General features: G+C 32.1%; 3 protein-coding genes across 4 annotated transcripts; 1 reads left to right on the top strand and 2 right to left on the bottom strand.

The window, feature by feature from the left end:
- Window positions 1-2,989: 2,989 nt before the first annotated feature.
- Window positions 2,990-4,693, bottom strand: LOC110641695 (dof zinc finger protein DOF1.4). The gene has a single exon (XM_021793514.2). The coding sequence runs from the start codon at window positions 4,224-4,226 to the stop codon at window positions 3,312-3,314; it is 915 nt and encodes a 304-aa protein (XP_021649206.2). The 5' UTR covers window positions 4,227-4,693; the 3' UTR covers window positions 2,990-3,311.
- Window positions 4,694-10,887: 6,194 nt separating this feature from the next.
- Window positions 10,888-16,525, bottom strand: LOC110641687 (uncharacterized). Its single transcript, XM_058130311.1, has 18 exons — window positions 16,160-16,525; window positions 15,741-15,860; window positions 15,524-15,649; window positions 15,324-15,386; window positions 15,112-15,219; window positions 14,463-14,540; window positions 14,117-14,209; window positions 13,925-14,011; window positions 13,383-13,484; window positions 13,171-13,290; window positions 12,955-13,017; window positions 12,724-12,857; window positions 12,317-12,398; window positions 12,174-12,232; window positions 12,034-12,079; window positions 11,559-11,650; window positions 11,404-11,473; window positions 10,888-11,249 (listed from the first exon to the last, which is right to left on the bottom strand). Exons 1-18 carry the CDS (start codon window positions 16,415-16,417, stop codon window positions 11,178-11,180), a joined length of 1,773 nt encoding a protein of 590 aa, XP_057986294.1. The 5' UTR covers window positions 16,418-16,525; the 3' UTR covers window positions 10,888-11,177.
- Window positions 16,526-20,008: 3,483 nt separating this feature from the next.
- Window positions 20,009-23,218, top strand: LOC110641688 (probable polyol transporter 4). Of its 2 annotated transcripts, XR_009141442.1 has the most exons (3): window positions 20,009-20,449; window positions 21,325-22,962; window positions 23,048-23,218. XR_009141442.1 is itself a non-coding variant. In XM_058130310.1 (2 exons), exons 1-2 carry the CDS (start codon window positions 20,248-20,250, stop codon window positions 22,686-22,688), a joined length of 1,566 nt encoding a protein of 521 aa, XP_057986293.1. In that variant the 5' UTR covers window positions 20,009-20,247; the 3' UTR covers window positions 22,689-23,218. The 2 variants fall into 2 exon arrangements, 1 of the variants encoding a protein (XP_057986293.1); XM_058130310.1 differs by having other exon boundaries at window positions 21,325-23,218.
- Window positions 23,219-23,678: the final 460 nt, after the last annotated feature.

The following is a 23,678-nucleotide window of genomic DNA, read 5'->3' as shown; positions in this document are numbered from 1 at the left end:
TAATCTTTGGTATTGCACATTCTTTTTTTCGGTACAATTACTTCCGATTAGGACTCTGAATTTGAGATTTTATAGTCCTGAATATGATTACTCTAGTACGATACGGTACTCTTAGTTCATGAGAAGAAATTTTTTAAAACTGTAAGTTGATAGTGTTGAGTTTACAGACTCCGGGGAAATTCTTGCTTAACTCGGTTCATCGTTGATCCGAGACACAAATATGTGAGATTTATGTATTTAGTCGATGAGTAGATTTATGTATTTAGTCGATGAGTCTCGTTATCATTAATTTTGTATTTTAAATCTATGTGGAATAAGTTTAAATAAGAAAAATTATATAGTCCCTTTATCTCGTTCAAGTGAAGAAGTATTACAATGAAAGCTGGATGCCCATTTTTACACATAATGAAACTTTGATTAGAATTAAATTAAAAAAATAAATTGATTGGACTCGTTGATTAAATAAATTGATATGTATTAAAATTTGAATTCAAAATTTAACAATTTTAAATATTATTATTATAATAATATTATTAAATTAAAATTTTAATTAGAGTTAATTGTAATTGTAAAAAAAAACGCTATATTTTTGGTAAAGCTAAGAGTTTAATTACCCAAAAAAGGAAAGTGGCATGCAACATTTGAGTCCTATATATTATTACGGAGACAGAAGATATCTGATTCTGACTAATGTTTGGTGCTTATCCATTAGGACACCGTCCATAGAGGAGGAGCCAAGTGAAATCCCAGATGGGAGACCACCTACAGCGACAGGCTACCGAAACCACCGCACATGGTGCAGTCGCATCATGGTTGCAAATATCGGGGGGGCCTTGTTTTCTTGTTCGTTGTCACCTTCCTCAGTGGTCTTCGACTGCTACCCCCACTACTAGGAGCGAAACTTGAACGGAATTGAAGAATTATGTTGTATCTCTAATAAAAACATATAAAATTAATTTTTTTTTATTATTTTAATTTTATCTTGATTTTATATTAAAATTTTATTAATAATTATTAAAATTTTAAGTTGTATAAAATATCAACAAAATACTTGCACATTTATTTATTTTAGTTTATTTTTATTTTATATTGGCACATTTAAGTTGTATTGCTTAACGCGTCGCTGTTTGACACTCGTAAGTACTGTAGACACCAATAGAGAGCCGAGCAGACCTCAGACTGAGTGATCATTCAGATCTGCAGTGAGTCCAGAGTCACCTCCTTTACAGTGCATCTTTGGTAGGACCATTAGGTTCCTTTTTGTATTCTGCATTTTATAATAGATATAAATTTTGTTTTATAAATCATAAACTCATATAATTATGTGTTGATGTAATTATCTACAAATTTTGTTAATTAATAAAATCTAAGTATTTCTTCATGAATTGAGCTTGAGTATGATATGAAATAAATTGAGTTTTGAAATATTGAGATTATTGAGAAATTGTGAAATTGTGTTGGTGGTTGACTGGAATTGATGATATGATTATATTTAAAGTGTTTTTAATAAAATTAAAATTTTTACACATCGATTTTTTATAAAAATTGTGAAAATTCAACTTAATCAAAATTTCATTAAATGACATAAATAGTATGAACTACATAAAAAAAAACTTTTTAATCAATAAATAAAGAATTGGTAATTTGAAATAAGATAAGATAAAGTGCTCCAATACACTGTGTGGCATGCCTTGCTCGACTACATTGTAGACGGGTGAGGGATGTTCTTCGCTATTTATAATGACAAACATGGACACAAATTTAACCATTATGACTAATAATGAAAAAGCCTGTCCCATTTCACCATTATAACAGGCGAACAAGGCATTGACCACCGTGTTTTTGAAATAAATTTTGCTGACACCATAATTTTGTAAATTTTTTTTCTCATTGCCATGATTTGAAAAATTGCTCCTCCATTTGAGCACCAATTTACCATAAAAATTACAGAAGATTTATTAGTACACAGCCCACTTAAAGGTTGAGAGGGAAGACCCACTCTCTAGATTAGGGCAAAGATAGTAGATCAAAAAAGAATTTATCTCCATTTGAGCACCAATCTACCACAAAAACCACAAGAAATTTATTTATACACAACCCACTAGAGGTGGCTAAGTAGGGAGAAAAAACCTACTCTTCGAGTAAGGGGAAGATAGCCTCCCCTACCAGAAAAGGACAGGAGGACAAAAAGACCAGCAGAGATGGAGGACTTTACATTAGAAAAGAGAAGGACGAGTTGAGAGAATTTCTCTCCCTATAAAAACTAGAGAGGAGCTTATGCCTGGTGGAACCATGCATTTGAATGAGACTTTTTTTGTTTTTCCTTTGGCAAAGATAATTGAATGAGCAGACTCGAGTTAGCCTTCTTTAACTTATTACAATAAGAAGGTACTTAGATGTATTATTGTCACATTGGTAAGGAACGGATAGGGCAATCTTTCCCCTCCAGCTTTTAAATAATTCAAGAATTTATTAGCTTTGCAAATATGTTTTAATGTAAAGGATGTGTAGAAAAGCTAATGATAGAATAAAAAAAATTGAAGTATCAAACACTTAGCTAGAACATTGATCAAGAGGATAAAATTGCAATTAAGATTCTAATGTGCTAGAATTATTGCAAAAACTACTTTACAGCAAGAATGGGGTCAGGATAAGCAAAATGAGAATGATTCTCAACTAGTAGTGAACAAAACAAGTCCTCATCAAAACTATTCTTCAGATATCCACTATATATATATATATATCCACAACAATCTTCCATCACATCTAATCAAGTTAGCCCACTCTATCTGGATGAGAACCAACCCCATCTGGCCATCTCCCTGTCTTCTCTGACAAATCATCACGAATTGTCCATCAACCTCAATAACTAAAACTTTAATATTAAATTAATTGGATTAACTGTGTAAATTATTTTTCACCTATTATTTCTATTAAACACTAAGATTTTCTCAATATCTAAAATCCTATGATACTACTTCGATCTATATTATCTTGGAATTGAAATGACAATGTGTATAGAAAAATAAAAGAAAGATAAAAGAGTACAATGTACATTTCATATATTAGCCTGAAGCTGCAACACAAAGGGACAGCTTCGATTAGTCTACTTACTACGTAATAGTTACACTATACATTATAAATGACCTGAAAACCAGAAAACGCATGAATTTTGACTCTGGCATTATATATGAGACTCACCTCTATCACTCACAAACTCCCAACAACATATAGTTAAATAAAAATTAATTGGAAAGAAAGAAAAGAAAAGGTTTTATACACACTTCTAATGGTCAATTGAAGCCCCCTAACTATGGATTGAGCTCAGAATCATCCCAGGGAATATTGAGAGTAGTAGAGACGAAACTATCTATATCATCCCAATTCCAATAACTTGTCATGTCCATGCCCCGGCTTGCATTTGGCACTTGCCAATGTTGAGTGATGGTGCTGCTTGTGGTAGGCATGACGGTGGTGATGGTTGAATCTTCCATAGCTTCTCCACCGTAGTTATAAAGATTTGAGGACTGCAAGGAGGTGGAAATTAAAGATGGATGTGTGTCAAACGTGCTTGACGTGCTTGAATAAGGGAAGTGTAGCCCTTGATTTTGGGGAAGAGACAAAGTTGAATCCAAAAAGACACTATTGTTGATGGTGTTGAAATTTTCGCCAGAAAAGCTGCTGCAACTCACAGAATTCTGTTGCAAAGCTGAGGATGGTAGGCTAATCATTGCTTGGCACATAATTTCAGATACGCTTTTCTGATCACCAAGTGCAAGAGGAAGATTCTTCTTTTGCTGCTGAGCTTTCATTACCATTTGGGGATTAGCCCTGTTAATGATACTGCCATTATTGGTACTTCTACTGGTGGTGCTTGTGGTGGCGGCGGCTGTGGAGGCTTTGGCCGTGGTTTTAGACGTTTTCAGACGCTTGCTTTTATGGCCAGCGCCTAAAGGAACATTGCGGAGAGTGCCACCTTTAGTCCAGTGCCTCTTGCAAGTCTTGCAAAAATGCCTTGGCTGAGACTTGTTGTAGTTGTTATAGTAACAAAACTTAGTATTTGTTGAGTCACACCTCGGGCACTTCAAGGGCTCTGATTGCTGCTGGTTTTGTTGCTGTTGCCGCCTTACAAGAGGAGGTTTAGGGAGCTCCAAGGTCTGTCCCTGCGAAAGGGCCTGGCTCCAATCTAACCCATCACTAGAAACCTGCTTAGAACTCAAACCCATCTCTTAAAACACCCTAAAAATCAATGCGAACCAGCTAACAGTGATAAAGAAACAAACTTGTACACGATTAGATAAAGCAGAGATGAAGAAATCCTAGCCTTTGGATCGAGGAGCAAGAAGAGAAATCGAACAAACAGTAATACTGTATAGCTTCAAAGTAATTTGTGATACGATGGTATGAATGCAAGGAAATGGCAAGGTAGGTGATAAGAAATGAGCATTTCACTCTGAGTCTCTATCTTAATATCTGCCCTACCAAGCTATCTATACAAGTACTATGTATCTGTAAAAGGAAACAGTAATGATGATAATAGGAATTTAACAAGATGAAGGTTAACTCGAAGCAGTGCATGCATATGTGGTCCAAGCAAAAGAGAGGGTTTGATAATCGGTGGAAATTAATACTTGCAGAGGACATAATTTTGGCAACAATGTTATAGTACCATTCCCTTGCCTCTTCACACAATTTTATAAAGAAAGAGATTTACTTAGTCCTTAAGGTGAGGGTGGGTTATTTACCAAGTGGATGTTCTTATCACCGTTGATAGTGCTATCATTTGCATGAGTTGTAAAGAAGATGTAGATGTTGTTACGCTGTCAGGTACCAATAATTTATTATTAGCTTCCTAAGGGTATAAACTAAGCTAAGCTATGGCATACACACACCCATTAATCCATCACATTAATCTGAAATTATATATATTCTCGATCGTCCGCTAGCTAGGCGGGATCATGCGTGGTATCACATGATTATTATCACCCAGAAGAGGCTATTGATGAGTGATGATCCCTTATGGGCCTACGTACATGTGATTGCATGTTATACACAAGTTGGTGTATTATTATGACCTCCATGCACGTGTACCTTGCCCATTTAGTTGTTTCTGTGTTTCTGCTGCGTCTTTTGTTTTCGGCTAAGAATGGAAGCTAGAAAGCTTCGCCGTCCACTTCAGTTGCCAAGTCAAGGGAGCCAACAAACAATTGGTTCATCAAATTAACTATATGCAAGGTTTTTGTGTTATATATATATATATATATATATATATATATATATATATATATAATGGTTTATTCCAATGCAACATTTAGAAGTGAGTAACTTCTATTTAGATTTAAAGGTTAATAGTGAATATGACATTTAAATTTAAATTTAAGTGTTTTTTAATGAGTTTTATTCATAATTTAAGTCTTTTTAAAATTTATTTTTTATTACTTTGAAGAAAAAAATATAATCCACTCATTTTCAATTTTAGTTGAATTAATAATAAAAAATAACTTTTTTAAGATTTAAAATATGAGTTTATTAAGTTTTTTTTAATTGGTCAATAAATTAAATATTAATATTTTAAATTTTTGTTAAAAACATTTTAGAGTGGCCAATGCAATAATCTATTAAAGGCATGTTCACATTTAATTTATTCTCTATCCCTTGGTTTTCATTGGTTTATAAGCATTAAAATCTGTATGGATTGATATGTGTTAAATGTATATATATATATATATATATATATATATATATATATATATATATATATATATATATATATATCTTCCATTGAAAACTTGGAAATCGCATATGGGAACATAAGCATGTAGCGATCAAAGTGAGAAGTTTGCATAAAAATGAAGTGAAAACGAGTGGCTGAGAAAGATCGATGAGAGGGAATTGTTTCAGCAATTGTTTGGGCGTCACAAAAAATGGGACCAGCCGACCAGGAGAGGCACGTGCACATAATTCAGCCACGAACAAGGCATGAGATTAATTTAAATTATAATTAATTATATATGTTAATTGATTATAATATGTTATGTTGATTGAAATAAATTCAAGTTGGTCGGTTTGGTTAGGCATAGTAAAGCGACTTTTATAAATTGGCTATTTTCCATATCATTGAAAGGGACAAATCAAAATGTCTTTGGAATATATATATATATTACCCATTCAAAATCGAGTTAAAGAGTCGGCGCTAAGGAGTCAAATACTCAGCCATAAGGTCAACACAATCAACAAGTCAAGAGAACTTAAAAATGACCAACCCGAGCAACAGATGGCTTGGCCTAGTCCGAACTGAGCATATACATAAGTTAAGCAATTAGAGTGATAGTTGGATCGAATATTCGCCCAACAGGTATGAGGAACAACCAACCAAGCCTTGGCAATATAAGTCAACAAGAGAGGTGTTGACAAAATGAGTTAACAAGAGAGACAGAATTACAAGTGAGAATCTCGGGATACCAACTGAACATGCTGAGATTTTTGAAATTGACTCCAACGGCTTCAGTTTTCAGTCTATAAATATCAGAATAACATACAAGTCAAATGCACTTACTCTATCAAAATTACTATTAAACTCTATCATCATTCTTCCAAATTCTCTCTAAATCAAACACTAACTTAAACATCCGACTTAATGATTAATCCAACGTAATTAAGAACAAGGTCTAATCTGTCCATCCCATGCATGGTTTACCATTTTAATATTCTATTAATATTTTTATTTTGACTAATCAAATATAAAATTTAATTAGCATGACTCATATGTTTGTGAGAAATTAGAGGGAAACTGGCATATAATCAGAATAAAATTACTCTACATAGATCGATTTCACTGAAAAATTTTTTCTTGTTTATGGTGGCTCATACGATTTGTGTTCATGCATGGTGTATATATGCTATCATTGTCATTAATTAATTTAATATTATAATTGTAGTGATTAATTTGAGACATGATGATCCAAATTAGGTTTGAAACTTTGAATTGGTTGAAATTTCAATTCACTGGATTCATTTATGGATTTTGAAAAACATGCACTAGTATTGATTAATTCTATGTGCTTGGTTGCCTAATTAAAATTAATTATGATTGAATAATCTTTTATAATTTTGATTATATGTTACTAAACATAGCTTCAATTGTTCCACATTAATAATGTGCTTGAAATGAAATTTTTCAACACTATAGGATAAGGGAGTAAAAAAGAAGAATTAAAAAAAAAAAGGAATATAACACAATCAATGAGTTTAAATATTTATTTGTCATTATTATTTAAAATGTTGTTGAGAAAAATAATATTTAATAAATATTTGTTAATGAATTTTAAATTTTAATTTAACATATTTCAATTATAAAAATTTTAAACAGTAAAATAATCTTGTTTAATTGCTTATACTTTACTAAAAAATAAATTTTAAGTCAAAGTGACTGTGAAAATGAGAAAAAAAAAACTTATATTTGGATTAATATGGATATATATAGGGCTGAGCAGAATTCGGTTCAAACCGAAAAATCGAATTAAATCGAGTCAATTCGGTTCAATCGGTTCAGTTCGGTTTTACATTATAAAAATTTTGGTTATTTTAGTTCGATTCGATTTTGAAGAGAAAAAAATCAGTTAAACCGAACCGAAACTAATAGTAATTTATATAGTCAAATCAAACTAAATCAAACCGAATCTATTTTTGAATTAATTTATTTTTATGAAAAATTTATGAATTATATTTAATTTTATATATATTAATTGTTTAATTTCATTGATTAATAGTTATTAGGTTCAAACCAAAGTTAAAATTAGATCAAATAACTTGAAAATCAAGTCTAAATTAAAAAATCAATCAAAAATCAAATCGATCAGTTTAAATCGAACTGAACCGAAATAGAACAGTTCGGTTCAATTCGGTTTTTCATCCATTTCTATTCGGTTCGGTTTCTAAAATTTACGATTCGATTTTTATAATTTAATTCAGTTCGGTTCAGCTCAGTTCAATTCAAACCAAATGCTCACCCCTAGATATATATACAAAATGCAAACACATAATTCTGATGCAAAATTAAAAGTGTAGGGGACCAAAATTTAAATAATAATTTTTTTTAATGAATGAGACACATGTTAAGATTTATTAAATATATTTATTTATTATTTATTTTATATTGAAAATTATTAATATTACATAGAAATTTGTAATATTATATAAAAAGGATGCAATTAATATCACATATTAGTAATAAATAAATATATTTAATAAATCTTAAAAAAATACAATATCTGATTAAATGATTATATAAGTAATATAATTAATGAAAATTTATAAATTTTATTTTTAATAATCAACAAAGATTATATATATTTTCTTAATGAATTATAATGTATTTAATTAAAAAATTTGCCATGAAATCGAATTTACACAAGAATTCGCATCTCCATGTGATTTATTAGCCAACAAAAACTTTAGGGTTTTGGTAAAAATAAATAAATAAATAAATTTAGATCAAAATAGAAAAGTAATTATATAATGTATCGGTGATTTCATACAAAATATATTAAATAGACAACCAAATAAACAAAGATTATCTTTGTCCAAATAAGTGAATCCTATAAAAATTATAATTACTAAAATTTTTATCTTTTTAAAATTTAATAATTAAAATTATATATATATATTTAATTTTTATTGACTTATGCCAAATCACAATTGGGTAATATAATTTCTGGAATAAGGAGGGACCATTCCCGCATACATGCCCTCGTCCAAGTGGGTAGCCGTCCCCTGCAATTTGTCACGGACGGCAAGCCAAACAAATTTCATCATCTTTATATTTGTCGTCAAATATTAGGAACCGCCACAAGATCATATATTATTCCTCTTTATTTAATCAAGTATATTATAAATTTCAAATAAAATAATCATGCACAGTATGAGATTTTATTTTTATTTCCCTTTACACGAAATAATAAAATAATATAATATGTTGAAATAAAAAAAAATTATATCAATAAATCATAAAATAAATTATATTTACAATATCATATTAAACATATATCTAAATTTTTTAAGTCAAAATATTTTAACTGTCCTCAAATACCCTAATTTTCATACTTGAAGTTGATTTTTAATGAACATTAAACACACATAATCTTCTCATTTTTCAACAAATTATCAATCGTTTTCAATAAAATAAATTTTAAGCACTAAAATCATGCTGAAACAATTGTAAACTTTCAGATTCAACATGAATACGCAGTCAACTTTTGACAATCATATCTTAATCAAATCATATATTGTTTTAATAACTTAATTTGCAGTTCAACAGTTATATGAAATTATTATAAATTCAGCTCTCCTTAATAGTTAAGAAGCTGTTGTAGAGGAATTTGGTCATAAAATGATGAGGACAATTCACTTTTAAGAATCTTTAATTCATTCACTTTTGTCTTGGAATTCTTCCTTTTCCTATGCATAATGCGTATGCAAATGCAAAAGCCAACTCCAACTCCACCTCATCCTCTTCCTTTTTATGTTCTTTACTCTTTAATTAAAGCTGCCCAATTTCTGATGGTCTAAGACGTGACATACCAGTAATCCAGAATACATGCACCGTAGGTCACAGGTATAACTACTACAGGCTACCATGACTTTTTTGAATATGCAATTTTACAATTAAAGCTTAAATAGCTGTCTTATGGTTGGCCAGTCCAGTTAAACCAATACAACCCGAATCAAGCTAAAGATTCAAACCATCAAACCCAAACCTCCAGACAAACCCAAACCAAAGCCTAGAAATCATAGACACTAAGATGGGAACACTGAACAAGATTAGCCGCCACCAAGGATCCTGAATCCAGACGATGCCAAATCATTGTCGGCAACTAAGTGGCGACAAGAGCCCATCCAAGCACAGCCTCTCTTCTATAACAACATGCCCTGCACACAGCACTGTCGTGGATACCCTCTAATTAAAGCCCAACATGCATGTAACCAAAACAAAACGAACCATCAACTCTATAGACACCCTAATTGGGGGAGGGTTTTCCCTCAGAGCCAGATAGGTGAAACAAAACCGAAGCCTTCTCCTAGCGGAGGCTAGGAAACCGGTGAAGAAGTAAGCCCCATGATTCAAGGAAAAAAAAAAAAAAAAAAAAGAAGAAGAAGAAGAAAGAGAGAGACTGCTCTGTTTTTGAACAGTTCTCTCTCTTTGCCAGGCCCATGTCCCGCTTACCGGGACATTCAATTTTTAGGGTTATTAGTCTAATCGAGTAGAAATTAGTTTAAATTAAAAAAAAATACTTAATTGATTTAATTTAAAATTTTGATATGATATTTGATTTAAAAAAATTCAATCTATTTAATTTAATTTTAAAAAATAATAATAAAATCAAATTAAATTAAATAGTTTATTTTTTAATTAATTATAACAATATCTCAAATTAAAATTAAAAATAAGGAAGATTATTGTTATTAAATTTGAAATAAGTTTAAAAAAAAAAGTCAATACAAAAACTGAACCAAAAATTCTATAATAAATAATAAAAGAACAATTTTAATTTGACATAATTTGCTTTAATCTCTAAAAATTTCAATTTCTTCGATTCAATACGATTTAATTTGATCTATAAAAAATACCGAATCTCAGATAGTCTAATCCAGGAGACAGCCAGATATCAAATAATAGAGTTGGATAAGGAACCACCTAAAAAATTATAATGTCCGTCGCCGCATTAAAAAATAATATTCTTAATAGAAAAAAATCCTCATTATTTAAAAGAGCGTAAAACCATACACACATGAGAGATGAAGCATTTGCTCTGAATAATTACTCCAATGGAAGAGCAATTTCATCAAGGGCTGCCCAAAAGAAGTGTAGCACTAAAACAGTCGATCAAATATTTGAAAACACGCTAGTTCCTCGTTGCAATCTAATCAAATCAAAGACACTATTGTTGTACTTGACTCTATCATTACATCCATTGCAATTCTAGTACCTGACCACCATAAAATAATGCCTTAATTGATTGCAAAACTACTCGATGGAAGATGGAAAATTAGTGATATTGCTGATAATTCATACTATATAATAGATCATACATCAAAACTATGACAACAAAGACAAATTCTCTGCAGAAACCAACAAATGCATTAATTTTCGTTTTAAGTGATTAGGTCTACTCCTCCCTCTAAAATTTGAAATCCTTCTTCTTTGATTTCCCCTCCTTTTCTTGCACCTTTCGCTTCCTTTTCTTTTCATTCTGCAGCAAAAGTAGCTCATTATGATATCAACACACTGGACAGTGGATCTCCAGAATTGTTTGCAATAGCGCTAATATACTCGGGGCAATCTAATTTAGATGGCTGCCAGTAAAAAGTCATTAACTTGGCAAGCATATATGTAAATGTACATACCTCTGCAACCATATCACTGAAATCCTCGCGTTGGCTACGCATTTTCTCCTCTTCTCTTGCTTCCTCGTACCTGTCAAATTCACAGCATTTGGAATACGCCTAATTATAAAGAACATTCATATTCAGATAATAATGTTAACAAGAGTTCCACTTACTTCGCTGGCAAAACATTGTCCAAAGCATCCAATTCTTCAGGTTGTAGAGTGACATCAACTCTATCTGTTTTCTGGCCACGAAGAAGATCAACCTGCAAAAGATTGATAAGATTGTTAACAATCATAAATCCATGCACATTCAATCTATGATAGAACTAAAATGCTGTGTTTTTGGGAAAGAGGGGAAAAGGGAGGGGGAGAGAAAATGGGTTGTGCGGTCCCCAAGTTTGTTTCCTAAGATGTGGGCCCCACAGCCCCATTTTCTCTTCCCCTCCCTTTTCCCCCTTCTCCCAAACATAGGATTAATCTGAATCAGTAAGAAGAGAAAATATTGATTTGGTCAATGAATTCTGCAAGTAGCCGACTCCAAAGCTGAATATACAACTCCTCTGATATTATAATTTGACTACGGCAAAGTAAAACCTCCAGGTTCTAATAGAGAAAGGAAAACAATCACGAGCATATATCCTCTTACCCTTTTGGCTGCTGACTTGTCTTGAGTGCCACTGGCAACCACATACCTGAAGGCGAAGACAAAGTTTTACACTCAAATAACATTAGAGGAGAAACTATCCAAAGAAAAATGGAAAATTTTCAAGGAATCAGGTAACATACGTGTGCGTCGTTCCAAGTAGAGTTCCTGGAGCAATCCTCTCTTCTTTTTCTTCAAGAACCTTTAAAGGAAATAGACAGAAAATACATTTATGTCAACTAAGTGAGTTCATAACACTAATAAAGTTTCACATGATAATACTCACTTGGTAAAGAGGCCTCTCAGGTTCCTTTCTTTGCTGCTTACGGAGGTCAATGACATCTGGTGTTTCAACACCAGTTGGTGTACTGAAAAAAAAAAAAGGAAAATTTAATTCATTAAAACTACAACTTCCAACAAATTAATAAAAATAACATTATTCATAACATTGGTTAAACAAACAGAACTCTGAGAGGAATGAACAGCCACATGAAGAAACACAATCATCAAATCATGACTAAAATCCCAATAGATTACCAAAAAAAAAAAACAATGAATAACCAACTGCTACATTACGTTAATGCACACTAATAGTCCTTTGATTTACAGACAATAGGCTATACCAAAGTGCTTGGATGCATTCATCAATAAAAATTAAAAAAAAAAAAAATTCCAACAAATTCAACTCCATACCTTGAAAGGCTATCCACAGACTGAATGCCATCCTCCAACTCCTCTTCCTCAAGCTGTTCCTCCTCTTCCTCTTCTTCCTCCTCTTCCTCTTCCTCCAAATCACCCCAATGCTTGGTTTTATCAACTGGCTCTTCCTGAAATAGTTGTTCAACACAGAAGATAAAAACAAATCAGAGTTCAGAAAATTTACAGCACCACCAAATCACAGAAACAACTAATATGAGAAATTACCTCGTAATTGGGCTGTTCTTGTTGCTGAACTCCGAAAACATCTCCATACAACGGACGACCATACTATTCACAGTACACATAAGTAAATTAGCCACAATGAAAATGATTCTTCAAAGCAGATGTATAAAATGATTTTTGGTGGAAAATAAATATACTATACATGCTAAGAGCTTACAGAAACCTTTAAATCCTTAAACAATAAGTAAAATAGCTTACTTCATCAACGGGAGGCTTTCCCCAGCCACCAGGATGGTAACCAAAGCTAGCTCCAGGTGGTATGGGAGCATTGAGTCCAGGGATTTTCAGGTGTGGGTAAGATGGTGGAGGGCCATACCTCTGTATCAGATAATTCACATTTAGATAAATTTCAAAAAGGGGAGAGAGCCAAGTTAAGAGAAGTTCTAAAGACACAAGTTTGCTAATCTTACCTGCATATTGATAAGCCAAGGAGGAGGAGCACCCTCTGGCATACCAAGAGCTTCTTTTAATTCTTGTGAAAGACTGCCTGGCTTCATCTCTCTTAGCTTCACCTGCACAGAAGGGGAAAACATAAATCATAAACAAAACTGACGAATATTCCCGAAATTTGCTGTTATTCTCATGCAACTTAAATCAATGCCATATCAATATTTTCTCAATTTTAATTTCTAGGTCGAGCATCAAGAGATTAGATTGAAAGTTCATTCACAAAATTTTACAAAACCAAACTCAGATGCCCAAGAGTTTCATGGAAAACTACATGCAGAAAAGTTACAGATTTTCAAAATCTTAAACCAAAAAACATTTTATTCATTAATTAAAACAGAAAGTAACATGTTTGGTACACAATGATACTATTCCTGAAGTTATACACCTATACATGACCCAAAGCTGATCTCAATAGATAGCATATGTGATCCAAGTGCTTCAACCAAAAAAAAAAATAAAAAGAAACAAGCATAGAAAAATGGTACCGAATAGAAAAAAATACCTCAAATTCTTTTCCTTCATGATACAGGTCACCATGAGTAGTAAGCTTTGGCTTTGTTTGGTACTTAAAAAATGCATCATGAAGCACCTAAGCAACAAACCATAGAGTTGATGGAAGAACAAAAGAAAGGAACAAGACCATGGTATCTTAAAAACACAAAAAAAAAATAATAAATAAAGGAATTTGAGAAACCTGATAATCGATATCCATTTTTCCCATCTTTGGCTGCATACGTTCACGTTGCTTCTGCTTCAACTTCTTACTATCCTCTTTTTCAATGTAAGCCTGCAAAAGAAAAATGGAGCAAATTGTTAAGTCCATTCAACAAAAAGTGCACGAACCAAATTGAGAAACAATAAATGTTGTTTTAGTTTGATGTCTGATGGATCCACCCAGAAGAACATATAACAATAATTCTTGCAGGCATACTGGCTACCAGAAGTCATTTCTCAATGGACAATGGTTCCAAAATCCCACAATAAAGAGGTACGGAAAGACATCCAATTAGCATACTTATTACTTGCTACATCATAACCACCTGTCTGATTTTCTCAATTCCTGTTGCAGCAATAAAATCAGGAAGCTGAAAAGGCTGCTTCTCGATACCACGCTTTCCCTGCAAAACAAATCCAAGACCTGATGAGATACAAATAACTACACAAATATGAATGTGTACATATATACTAGAAGTAATAAATTTAGCAATCAGCCCAGATCACTTCACTTTATGAAAAATAAAATAAAATAGTAAATTTAGACGATTCTATCCCGGGCATTTAGCACAATGGAAAGGCATCTGAAAATTCAAAGCAGATGAATTAGCACCTCAACAATGAAAAATCCCCATATGTAACATGCAAAGAGAAACCATGATTGAAAGGAAGGGGACAAAAATAAAAATAAATTTCCAAAAAAATATCATATGAATATCTAACGTCCCCAGCCACACTAGCAAATTATATTAAAAGAGAAATCACTCAAGGGTCCCCTTTGCCAAACACATACAAGTCCATGGCTCCATCACTGTCACAGCAGCTCCCCTGCAAGAACCACATATATACATATAAGACAAACCTTATGGACGTTATCTTCCCTCACCCTCTTCCCTAAATCTCTCAAGGTGCACCATACCCATCAATCATGCATGTGTTAACCCATATTGTTATTTTTACAAGGATTTTACTAACCTGCAAAAATTTCCTTTTCTGGCACCAATGCCTTGGCACAGGAACAGAATTTCTGTATGATTTCAAAAACACTAGCAACTTCGGGTCTGCTGCAGTAGCATCCCACACCTGCAAAGTGTACATAAATGGATAAAACAACCAAACAGTCATGACTGTTCATAAATAAACCAAAAAAAGGGCATAATGGCCAGACATTCAACATCCATAGCTACCTCGACAACATCAGGCCTTGAGCATATCTGTTTTAGTTCTGCAATCTTCATCCGTCGCAGAAGCTGACAAATAAACAAATATTACTTTTAGTACAATGATGAATATGACAAATAAACAAATATTTCTTTTAGTACAATGATGAATATATCATAAGATGAATTACATAAACTGTAACAACAACAAATGTCATTAGAAGGACCTTTTTCTTCTTGTTCGATAGGCCTTTTTCCTTCTGTGTGGTATCTTCTTCTTCCTCTTCTGAGTCTGAGACAACCTTTTTCTTTGAATCAGCGTTTTGGGCAGATTCATCTTTTTTATCATTCTCCTGTAAAATACAATAAATGCAGGATTTAAAAACCATTTTCACAAGCAAGCAATGGGTGACACCTAGTTATGAAAGAAATTAACCACCATACCTCAGAACCAGCAATTTCATGGAAATTAAATTTCTCAAAGATCTTCCTGAATTCGTCATCAAAACCATCTCCCAACTCTGCCTTTTCTGGAACATACTCAACTTCCACTTGCTCCAAGACCTACGAGGTTGGAAAAGAAAAGTTCCAACAATGCATATTAAAATATACATATATATATACACACACCAAGAAAAATGCATTTGGCACACATTCTGATTTGATTATTTACGGCAACTCAAAAAACGCGCATAGCCATAGCATATAACTAATCAACCAAACACCATAAAACCCCAACTTCACAAATTACTGTCACGATATCAACTAGGCTCCGACAAATTCTTCTTCCATTCAAATAATCACATGCCTATAGCAACATTAACAAATAAAGGAAGAACAAAACCCTAAAAAAACTACACTACCTGTTGATGATCGGCGTTATCCTTAGCATCGTCGCCGTTAGCATCAGCAGCGGCGTCATCTTCACTTTCATTGCCGCTAGCGGTGGCATCGAGAGCCTGAGAAGCAGCCTTGTTGTTCTTCTTCTGCTTGCGCCTGCGACGGCGCCTTTCGCTCTCTCGGGACTTCTTGGCGGCGGCGTTTTTAGAGGTAGGGTTAGATGTGGCCAGATCTCCATTGGAGACGACGCCGTTTTGGTACAGCAGAGTTTCGGCGGTCATGGTTATTCCGGTACTTCCCGGGACAGTTAGTATCAATGGAAAAGGAAATCAATTAACGGGGTTTTGGCTGGAGAGATTCGAGTGGCAACGGCTAATCGCCTTGGGCAAATAGCGCTTCCATTGGATTTCTATCACGTGCGAAGCAGATGTTGGGCCTGTGGCCCATATTTCCTGAGAGTGAAACTGCAGTGGGTTTCCAATAGTAATGGGCCTATGTCCCGTATTATATCCTGAATCTCTCTGACCGGCTCGCCAGCTGGATACAGATATGCAAACCATGGACCCTATGATCAGCTTAGCTTAGGTGTAGATACTGGCCCATCCAGTTCGTTTGCTCAGAGCATGGAGTAGACCTTCTAATGGAATGGTCACCATGTAATTTATAATTAGAATCAAATAGATTTAATTTAAAATTAAAATTAAAATTAAAATTGAAATTAAAATTAAACTGAAAATGATTAAATCTAATACATATTACCATTAATATTATTATATATATAAAGTAATAAGATATTTTCATAGAGCTATCACGTGACATTCTACTTTATGATATTGCCATATAGTATTATCTATTATATTACCATGTCGCTTTCTCTATTAAATTTTTTTTATTTTTAATTCTCATGGAGCTGCCACATGGCATTTTATTTCATGTATTGCTATGTGACATTATCTATTATATTGCCACATGACTTTTTTCATTAAATTTTTTCTATTTTTTATTAATTAATTATTTAATTACTTTAAATTATAATTAAATTATTAATTTTTTAATTATATATATAACTTACAAGTTATTCAATAATTATCTTCTCAATATTATAATAAGTAATCATTATTATAAAGTAGGTTATAATATATTGACATATATTAATTATATGTATTTATATATTTATACTTATTACATATATTTTTATATATTATATATAGATAAATTTTTTTTATTTCTATTACAAAATTTTTATTAAAAAATTTGAGAGATAAAAATAATAAAAATAAAATATACAATAACTAATAAAAATTTAAGATATTATATTAATTTTATATATTAAAATATTAAAAATATATAAATTAAAATTATTAATAATTACATGTATTAGCACGGATAATTTCATAGTTGCTTAAAATTAGAAAAAAAAAAAAAAACCTCAATGCTCCAATTTCGGATTAAAATCGATTTTTTCTTAAAAAAAAATTATTAAATTCAATTAAAATTAAATAAATCAAAATCAAACCATGTACTGAATTTTTTAAGTCCTGTTCTCGACTTAGGCAAGGATTCAAGTCCTTGCTTTTCTAACGTTTTCATTGCAATTTTTCCTCTATTTCCTCTGGCTTTGATGGCGTTGAATGGTGAAGACCTTATTTGACAGGGTGCTTAATTGCTCCTATGATGGTTGTGTTGTTATTCTCCGTTTCTTGTTGATATTAATCAGCGGTCTCCTCTTGGTGGTTAGTGACGAGAAACTGTTGACGAAGAGGTGATCGACCGATGAAGATGAGCTCAGATTACCCCAATTTATTCCTGAAGTTTCTGGCTCTTAGGGTTAGAACTTGAAAGAAATCTTGCAGCAAATTTTATGGTATCATTAATTTCATCTAAAAAAACTTTAAATACAAGGCTTAAACTTTTAAAAAGTCAATAAATTTATTAAAAAGTTTACTCCATAAGAATTTAATGTTTTTAGATTAAATAATTATATTGAAATTTATATAAAATTAAATCAAGTAGACGTATAATTAAAATAATGATCATCTTTATTTAAATATTTTATTTAAGAATTTTAAACTTATTTTTATATAAAATAAAATTTATAATAAATAATGAGATAATATATTTTTGAAAATCCTTTTATTTTTTCCAACTTAAGCACTTTCATCTTCAAGTTTTTACCATTACTAATACTTTTGTCTCTCATAATTTTATTAATCCTTTTTTAATTATTAAATTGATTAAAAAAATATTAAAAAAAATTAAATAGTTAACAGAATCGATTATAATAAACTAAATAATATATTTTTTTAAAAATATACAAATTAAATTATTATTTTTAACATAATCAATGGGCAAAATAATAATTTATTATTAAAAAAATATTTGTTTTCTAATATATAAACATATAAGCTGCCTTATATGGTAATTTTGATTTTAATTCACTTTATTTATATTTTACACATTTTACCATTATATTAAAATTTAATCATTTATCTATTTTCTTTTTAAATTACCATTAATTTAATAATAATTATTGATAAAGTAAAATTTACTTTAAAAAAAATTACTATAAAAACTATAAACTTATTAGGAATGACAATGGACATATACTCATAAAAATCACCAAACTCGAATATGTATCTAATTAATATTCTTAAAATTTGTACCTATTATAAAATTAATTAAAATTTATCTTCAACTACGCAAATCTATTTCAAATCTGATTATTATTACTCAGAAAATTTCTAAATTCATCTAATTTTATATATTTTAATTAAAAATCTACATAAAATATTATTTTTATTAATAATTTATATTTTAAAAATTTAATAATTTTATAAATATTTTAATTTTATTTTATATAAAATAAAATATATAAAAATTTAAATATTATTATAAAAAATATATATATTTTATATTTAATTAAATATTTATATAAACGAGTTCAAATAATAAATACTCAATATATAAAAATTTATCATGAATATTAAATTTTAAATTTAAATTTATCTTAAATATAAATATATATTATCTAAATTCATCTTATTAAAATTCGATAATATTGAATATTAGCAAAAACTTGCACATTGCTATCCCTACAACTTGTAATTACACGATTATCACATTATATTTGATTGTACAAATTTTCCTTATGCTTGTGACCCATCCAAACACAATAAATCTGCCCTCCGACATATAGGGGCGAGAAACACGATTTTAATAATTGTCCTTATTTTTGGAAATCAATTTACTCTTTTTCAATTTCTTTAGTTAATAATGAATACTTTTATCTTTCATTAATTATGTTTTAGTCCTTAAATAAATGTTAAACTGACAAAAAAGCATAAAAAAAATTAAATAATTAACTGAATCAAAAAGGACTAAATCATATATTTAAAAAATAAAATAATTATATTATTAATTTTAATATAATTAAAAATTAAATAATAATTTATTTTTAAAATTATAATTTTTATTTTGATAATTTTAATTCACAGTCATACATACCTCATTATCAATATGAAATTTTAAAGGAGCAACATGTAATTACACAATTATTACATTAGATTTCTGATAAATTAAAATTATTACATTATATTTGATTTTTCAAAGTTTCATTGGAAAAAAAAAAAAAAAAAAAAAAAGAAGACCGCGGCGGTCCAAACGAAATAAATCTGCCCACCGACGCCAAGACACGGTTTAAAAACTCCAACTGTCACCTAATAAGAGAATCCGTAAGGTGTCGTGGCATTTAGTGGTTGGCTAATAATAGAAAAGTACGGTCCAGTCCAGGAATTCGGCGTTGCCTTGCTAACGGTGCTCGATCTGTTGAAAACAAAAGAGGAAACTAGGACCCACTTAAAGTGGCACGGCACAAGCGTAGGCCCCACTTCCATTTGTCATCGTTTCTTCCGGTTTTCCCAAGATATTGTGAGCTGAGGCCATCAATGTTCTTTGTTTCTTCTCTGTCAGATCTGAGGAGCAGAATATATACGCAGCAAAAATTGAAGGTTTTTGGTTTCTCTTCTCTGTATACAACCAGTAGAATAAAGAGAGGAGAGAAGAGAGAGAGAGACCCAATATACGAAAGAAAGGAAAACAGAAGACCAGAGAGATGGGGGTGCAGGAAAATGGGGATGGAGTTGGGGACAAGAACAAGTACAGAAGGATGGATTCTGACGCTGCAGATGACGGTATTTTGTTGTCCAGTAATGCTCAATGCCATGAGGCTGTTTTCAAGAGGAAAAATAATGTGCAGAAATTTGTGTTTGCCTGTGCCGTTTTTGCCTCTCTCAATTCTGTGCTCATGGGCTATGGTTAGTATTTTCATCTCTCTCTGTGTTTCTTTCTCCATTTTCAATTTGATCTCCTGGTTATGTGTTGGATCTGCTCAATTTTTCAATACCCACCTTGGCATTATTCATTTTGTTGTTTGTATTTGTGTTCCTCCTCTTTTTTTTTTTTTTTCTTTGGAGCGATGGTTTTGATCTTTTCATCTAATTTGTTTATTTGTTAAAACTTAAAAGATAGGTCAGTTTGTGCCTTTGTGGACGTCATTGATATGGGCATAATGTAGTTCTTAGGCTTGTTTGGCATTTTTTTCCCCTCTCATAAGGGGAGCGAAAGAGTGTGAGATTTCGAACTCTGACGGCGGGCACTGGACTATTGAGCTAATGGTTCGAAAGGCGTGCGTGAATTTTTGAGAAAAGAACTGTGATGGAGTGCAGAATTGCAAAATGATTTGTGTAACGTAAGATATGGATTTTCGTTTGATCAAGTAGTAGGAAAAGAATTGGTCATTGCTTAATTGTGAAATCATTTATTTCACAAATGTCAGAATGGTCCAGCCAGTTGATTCATACACTGAAAGCGCATGGTGATTCTCTAGTTTGTTGTCATAATCATGATTCAGTTAGATTCAAATGGAGAATCAATTGTGTAATTTCATTTTGTTTATTTATCCTCATGGAGATTATCAAAATAGCATTCTGTAGAGAAAAATGTCATACTTTGGAAAAAGCTTGATTTTAGGTTACAAACATAAGAGGAAGTGAATGGATAAATGTTTTATTTTTCTGTATTTTTCATGTAAGAAATATTTTATGACCTCAATAATGCCTGTTGTCATTGAAGACTGCGTTTGAGTGTTGTTCTAAATACTGATTTAAAATGGGCACTTGTCGTTCTACAGATGTGGGTGTTATGAGTGGAGCAATTTTGTTCATCCAACAAGATCTCAAGATATCAGAGGTACAACAAGAAGTTCTTGTTGGAATTTTAAGCATAATTTCACTTTTTGGTAGCTTAGCTGGAGGAAAAACATCAGATGCCATTGGTCGAAAGTGGACTATAGCACTAGCAGCTATTGTTTTCCAGACGGGGGCAGCTATAATGACTCTTGCCCCTTCCTTTGCGATTCTGATGACAGGCAGGCTCTTGGCTGGAATAGGGATAGGCTTTGGGGTCATGATAGCGCCAGTGTACATAGCAGAGATATCACCCACTGTAGCCAGAGGATTCCTTACCTCTTTCCCTGAAATTTTTATAAATCTAGGAATCCTTCTAGGATATGTATCTAACTATGCTTTTTCAGGACTTCCAGTACATATAAACTGGAGGGTGATGCTTGGTGTGGGAATCCTTCCCTCAGTGTTTATGGGTTTTGCGTTGTTTGTGATTCCTGAATCCCCAAGGTGGTTGGTGATGCAAAATAAGGTCGAGGAAGCAAGATTAGTGCTGTCAAAGACAAATGAAAATGAAAGTGAAGTGGCCGAAAGATTGAAAGAGATACAAATGGCTGCTGGGCTTGCTAATGCGGAGAAGTATGAAGCAAAAGCTGTCTGGCATGAAATATTATACCCTTCTCCTGCAGTTCGACGGATGCTGATCACTGGCTGTGGAATCCAGTTTTTCCAGCAAGTTACTGGTATTGATGCAACAGTGTATTACAGCCCCACAGTCTTTAAGGATGCTGGAATCAAGGGCAACACTCAGCTTCTTGCTGCAACTGTTGCTGTCGGGCTTACCAAAACTTTATTCGTTTTGGTAGCTATATTTCTAATCGACAGAGTAGGCAGAAGACCTTTGCTTTTTGTAAGCACAATTGGGATGACCATCAGCTTATTTGTTTTGAGTTTATCTTTATTCTTTTTTGGGGATGGAAAGCTTGGAATTGGGTTGGCAATTTTATCAGTTTGTGGGAATGTAGCTTTCTTCTCTATAGGACTTGGCCCTGTTTGTTGGGTCGTGTCATCTGAAATCTTCCCTCTAAGGCTTCGAGGACAGGCATCTGCTCTTGGGGCAGTAGGCAGTAGGGTTAGTAGCGGTGTGGTTACTATGTCTTTCCTCTCAGTATCTCGTGCAATCACAGTAGGAGGAACTTTCTTTGTCTTTTCAGTGATTTCAGCTCTTGCCGTTCTTTTTGTCCATCTATGTATTCCAGAAACAAAAGGCAAGTCTTTGGAGCAAATTGAAATGATGTTTCAAAATGAGGGAGAGAGGCAGGGAGGGGAGGTTGAATTGGGAGATGTAGAACGACTGGTACGAAGACAATGAGCCGGTAGTGTGTTTCCATGGTTCGTAGCTAATCCAAAATTTGAGGATAGGTGCTTGTTATTGTAAATCGATTAAGGTGATGGGTGATTTTCACACATCTTGTGAATGCTATACAGTTCAAAATCATTAAAGATTTAAAAATTCTTTAGGAAATTGTATGTGCACCATGAATGACATTTATACACTGACAGAACAAGAAGCATTAAAGTTTTCATCTAAGAGTTACAGTGGTGATGCCTTTGGCAACAGTGGCTTGAAGTTGCAGCAGCTTAATGTACATATTTGATCCATTGTTATCTGGTTTATTGAAGGTGTAGTTTGAGCATGTATTTAATTAATTAATTCATTGAAACTTGCAGGGATAAGTTTACCAAGTCTCTGCTCCTACTCATGCAATTATGCAAATGTTTAGAAAAGATGTTGGTATACCATCCACCTCAGGAAGACATTGGAAGAAGATAACTTTGTACAACCATGGAATGTTGAATTCAACAGCCATAACTCTGGAAATAAAGCTATTTTTTCTGGTATATCATTTCATACTGAGACAATATTCATCATTTATCAATCAGGTGTTAAAGTTCTCTCTCTCTCTCTCTCTCTTTTCTTGTGAGTTTGTTTTGAAACAAAGTGAGAAAAGATGGGATGATATTTTACAGCTGAGTCAATCTGAAAATTGTTTATCATAATCATCATCTTCTTTTTCTTCTTCCTGTGGGTCTGATTAAAGTTTTCAAATACTTGTAGTGTTTGATACTAGTGAAACAAATTTGAAGATCCACTCAGCAATTTCAGAAACATATTCTCTTTTATGGTTTTTCTCTTTTATTTTTTATTTTTTATTTTTTATTTTTATTGAAGGATGATTATTGATTAGCGGTTGCAGTCTATCATCCCTTTTGAAGATTTTACTTTGCTTATCAGATCCGGTCCATTATGGACCAATATAAAAAAAATGTACAGCTCACTTATTAAATACACACATATTTA

Source organism: Hevea brasiliensis, chromosome 11, assembly GCF_030052815.1.
Source record: "Hevea brasiliensis isolate MT/VB/25A 57/8 chromosome 11, ASM3005281v1, whole genome shotgun sequence".
Taxonomy (NCBI): domain Eukaryota; kingdom Viridiplantae; phylum Streptophyta; class Magnoliopsida; order Malpighiales; family Euphorbiaceae; genus Hevea; species Hevea brasiliensis.
The sequence above is the reverse complement of the archived record's forward strand: the minus strand, read 5'-3'. Positions and strand labels throughout refer to the sequence as shown.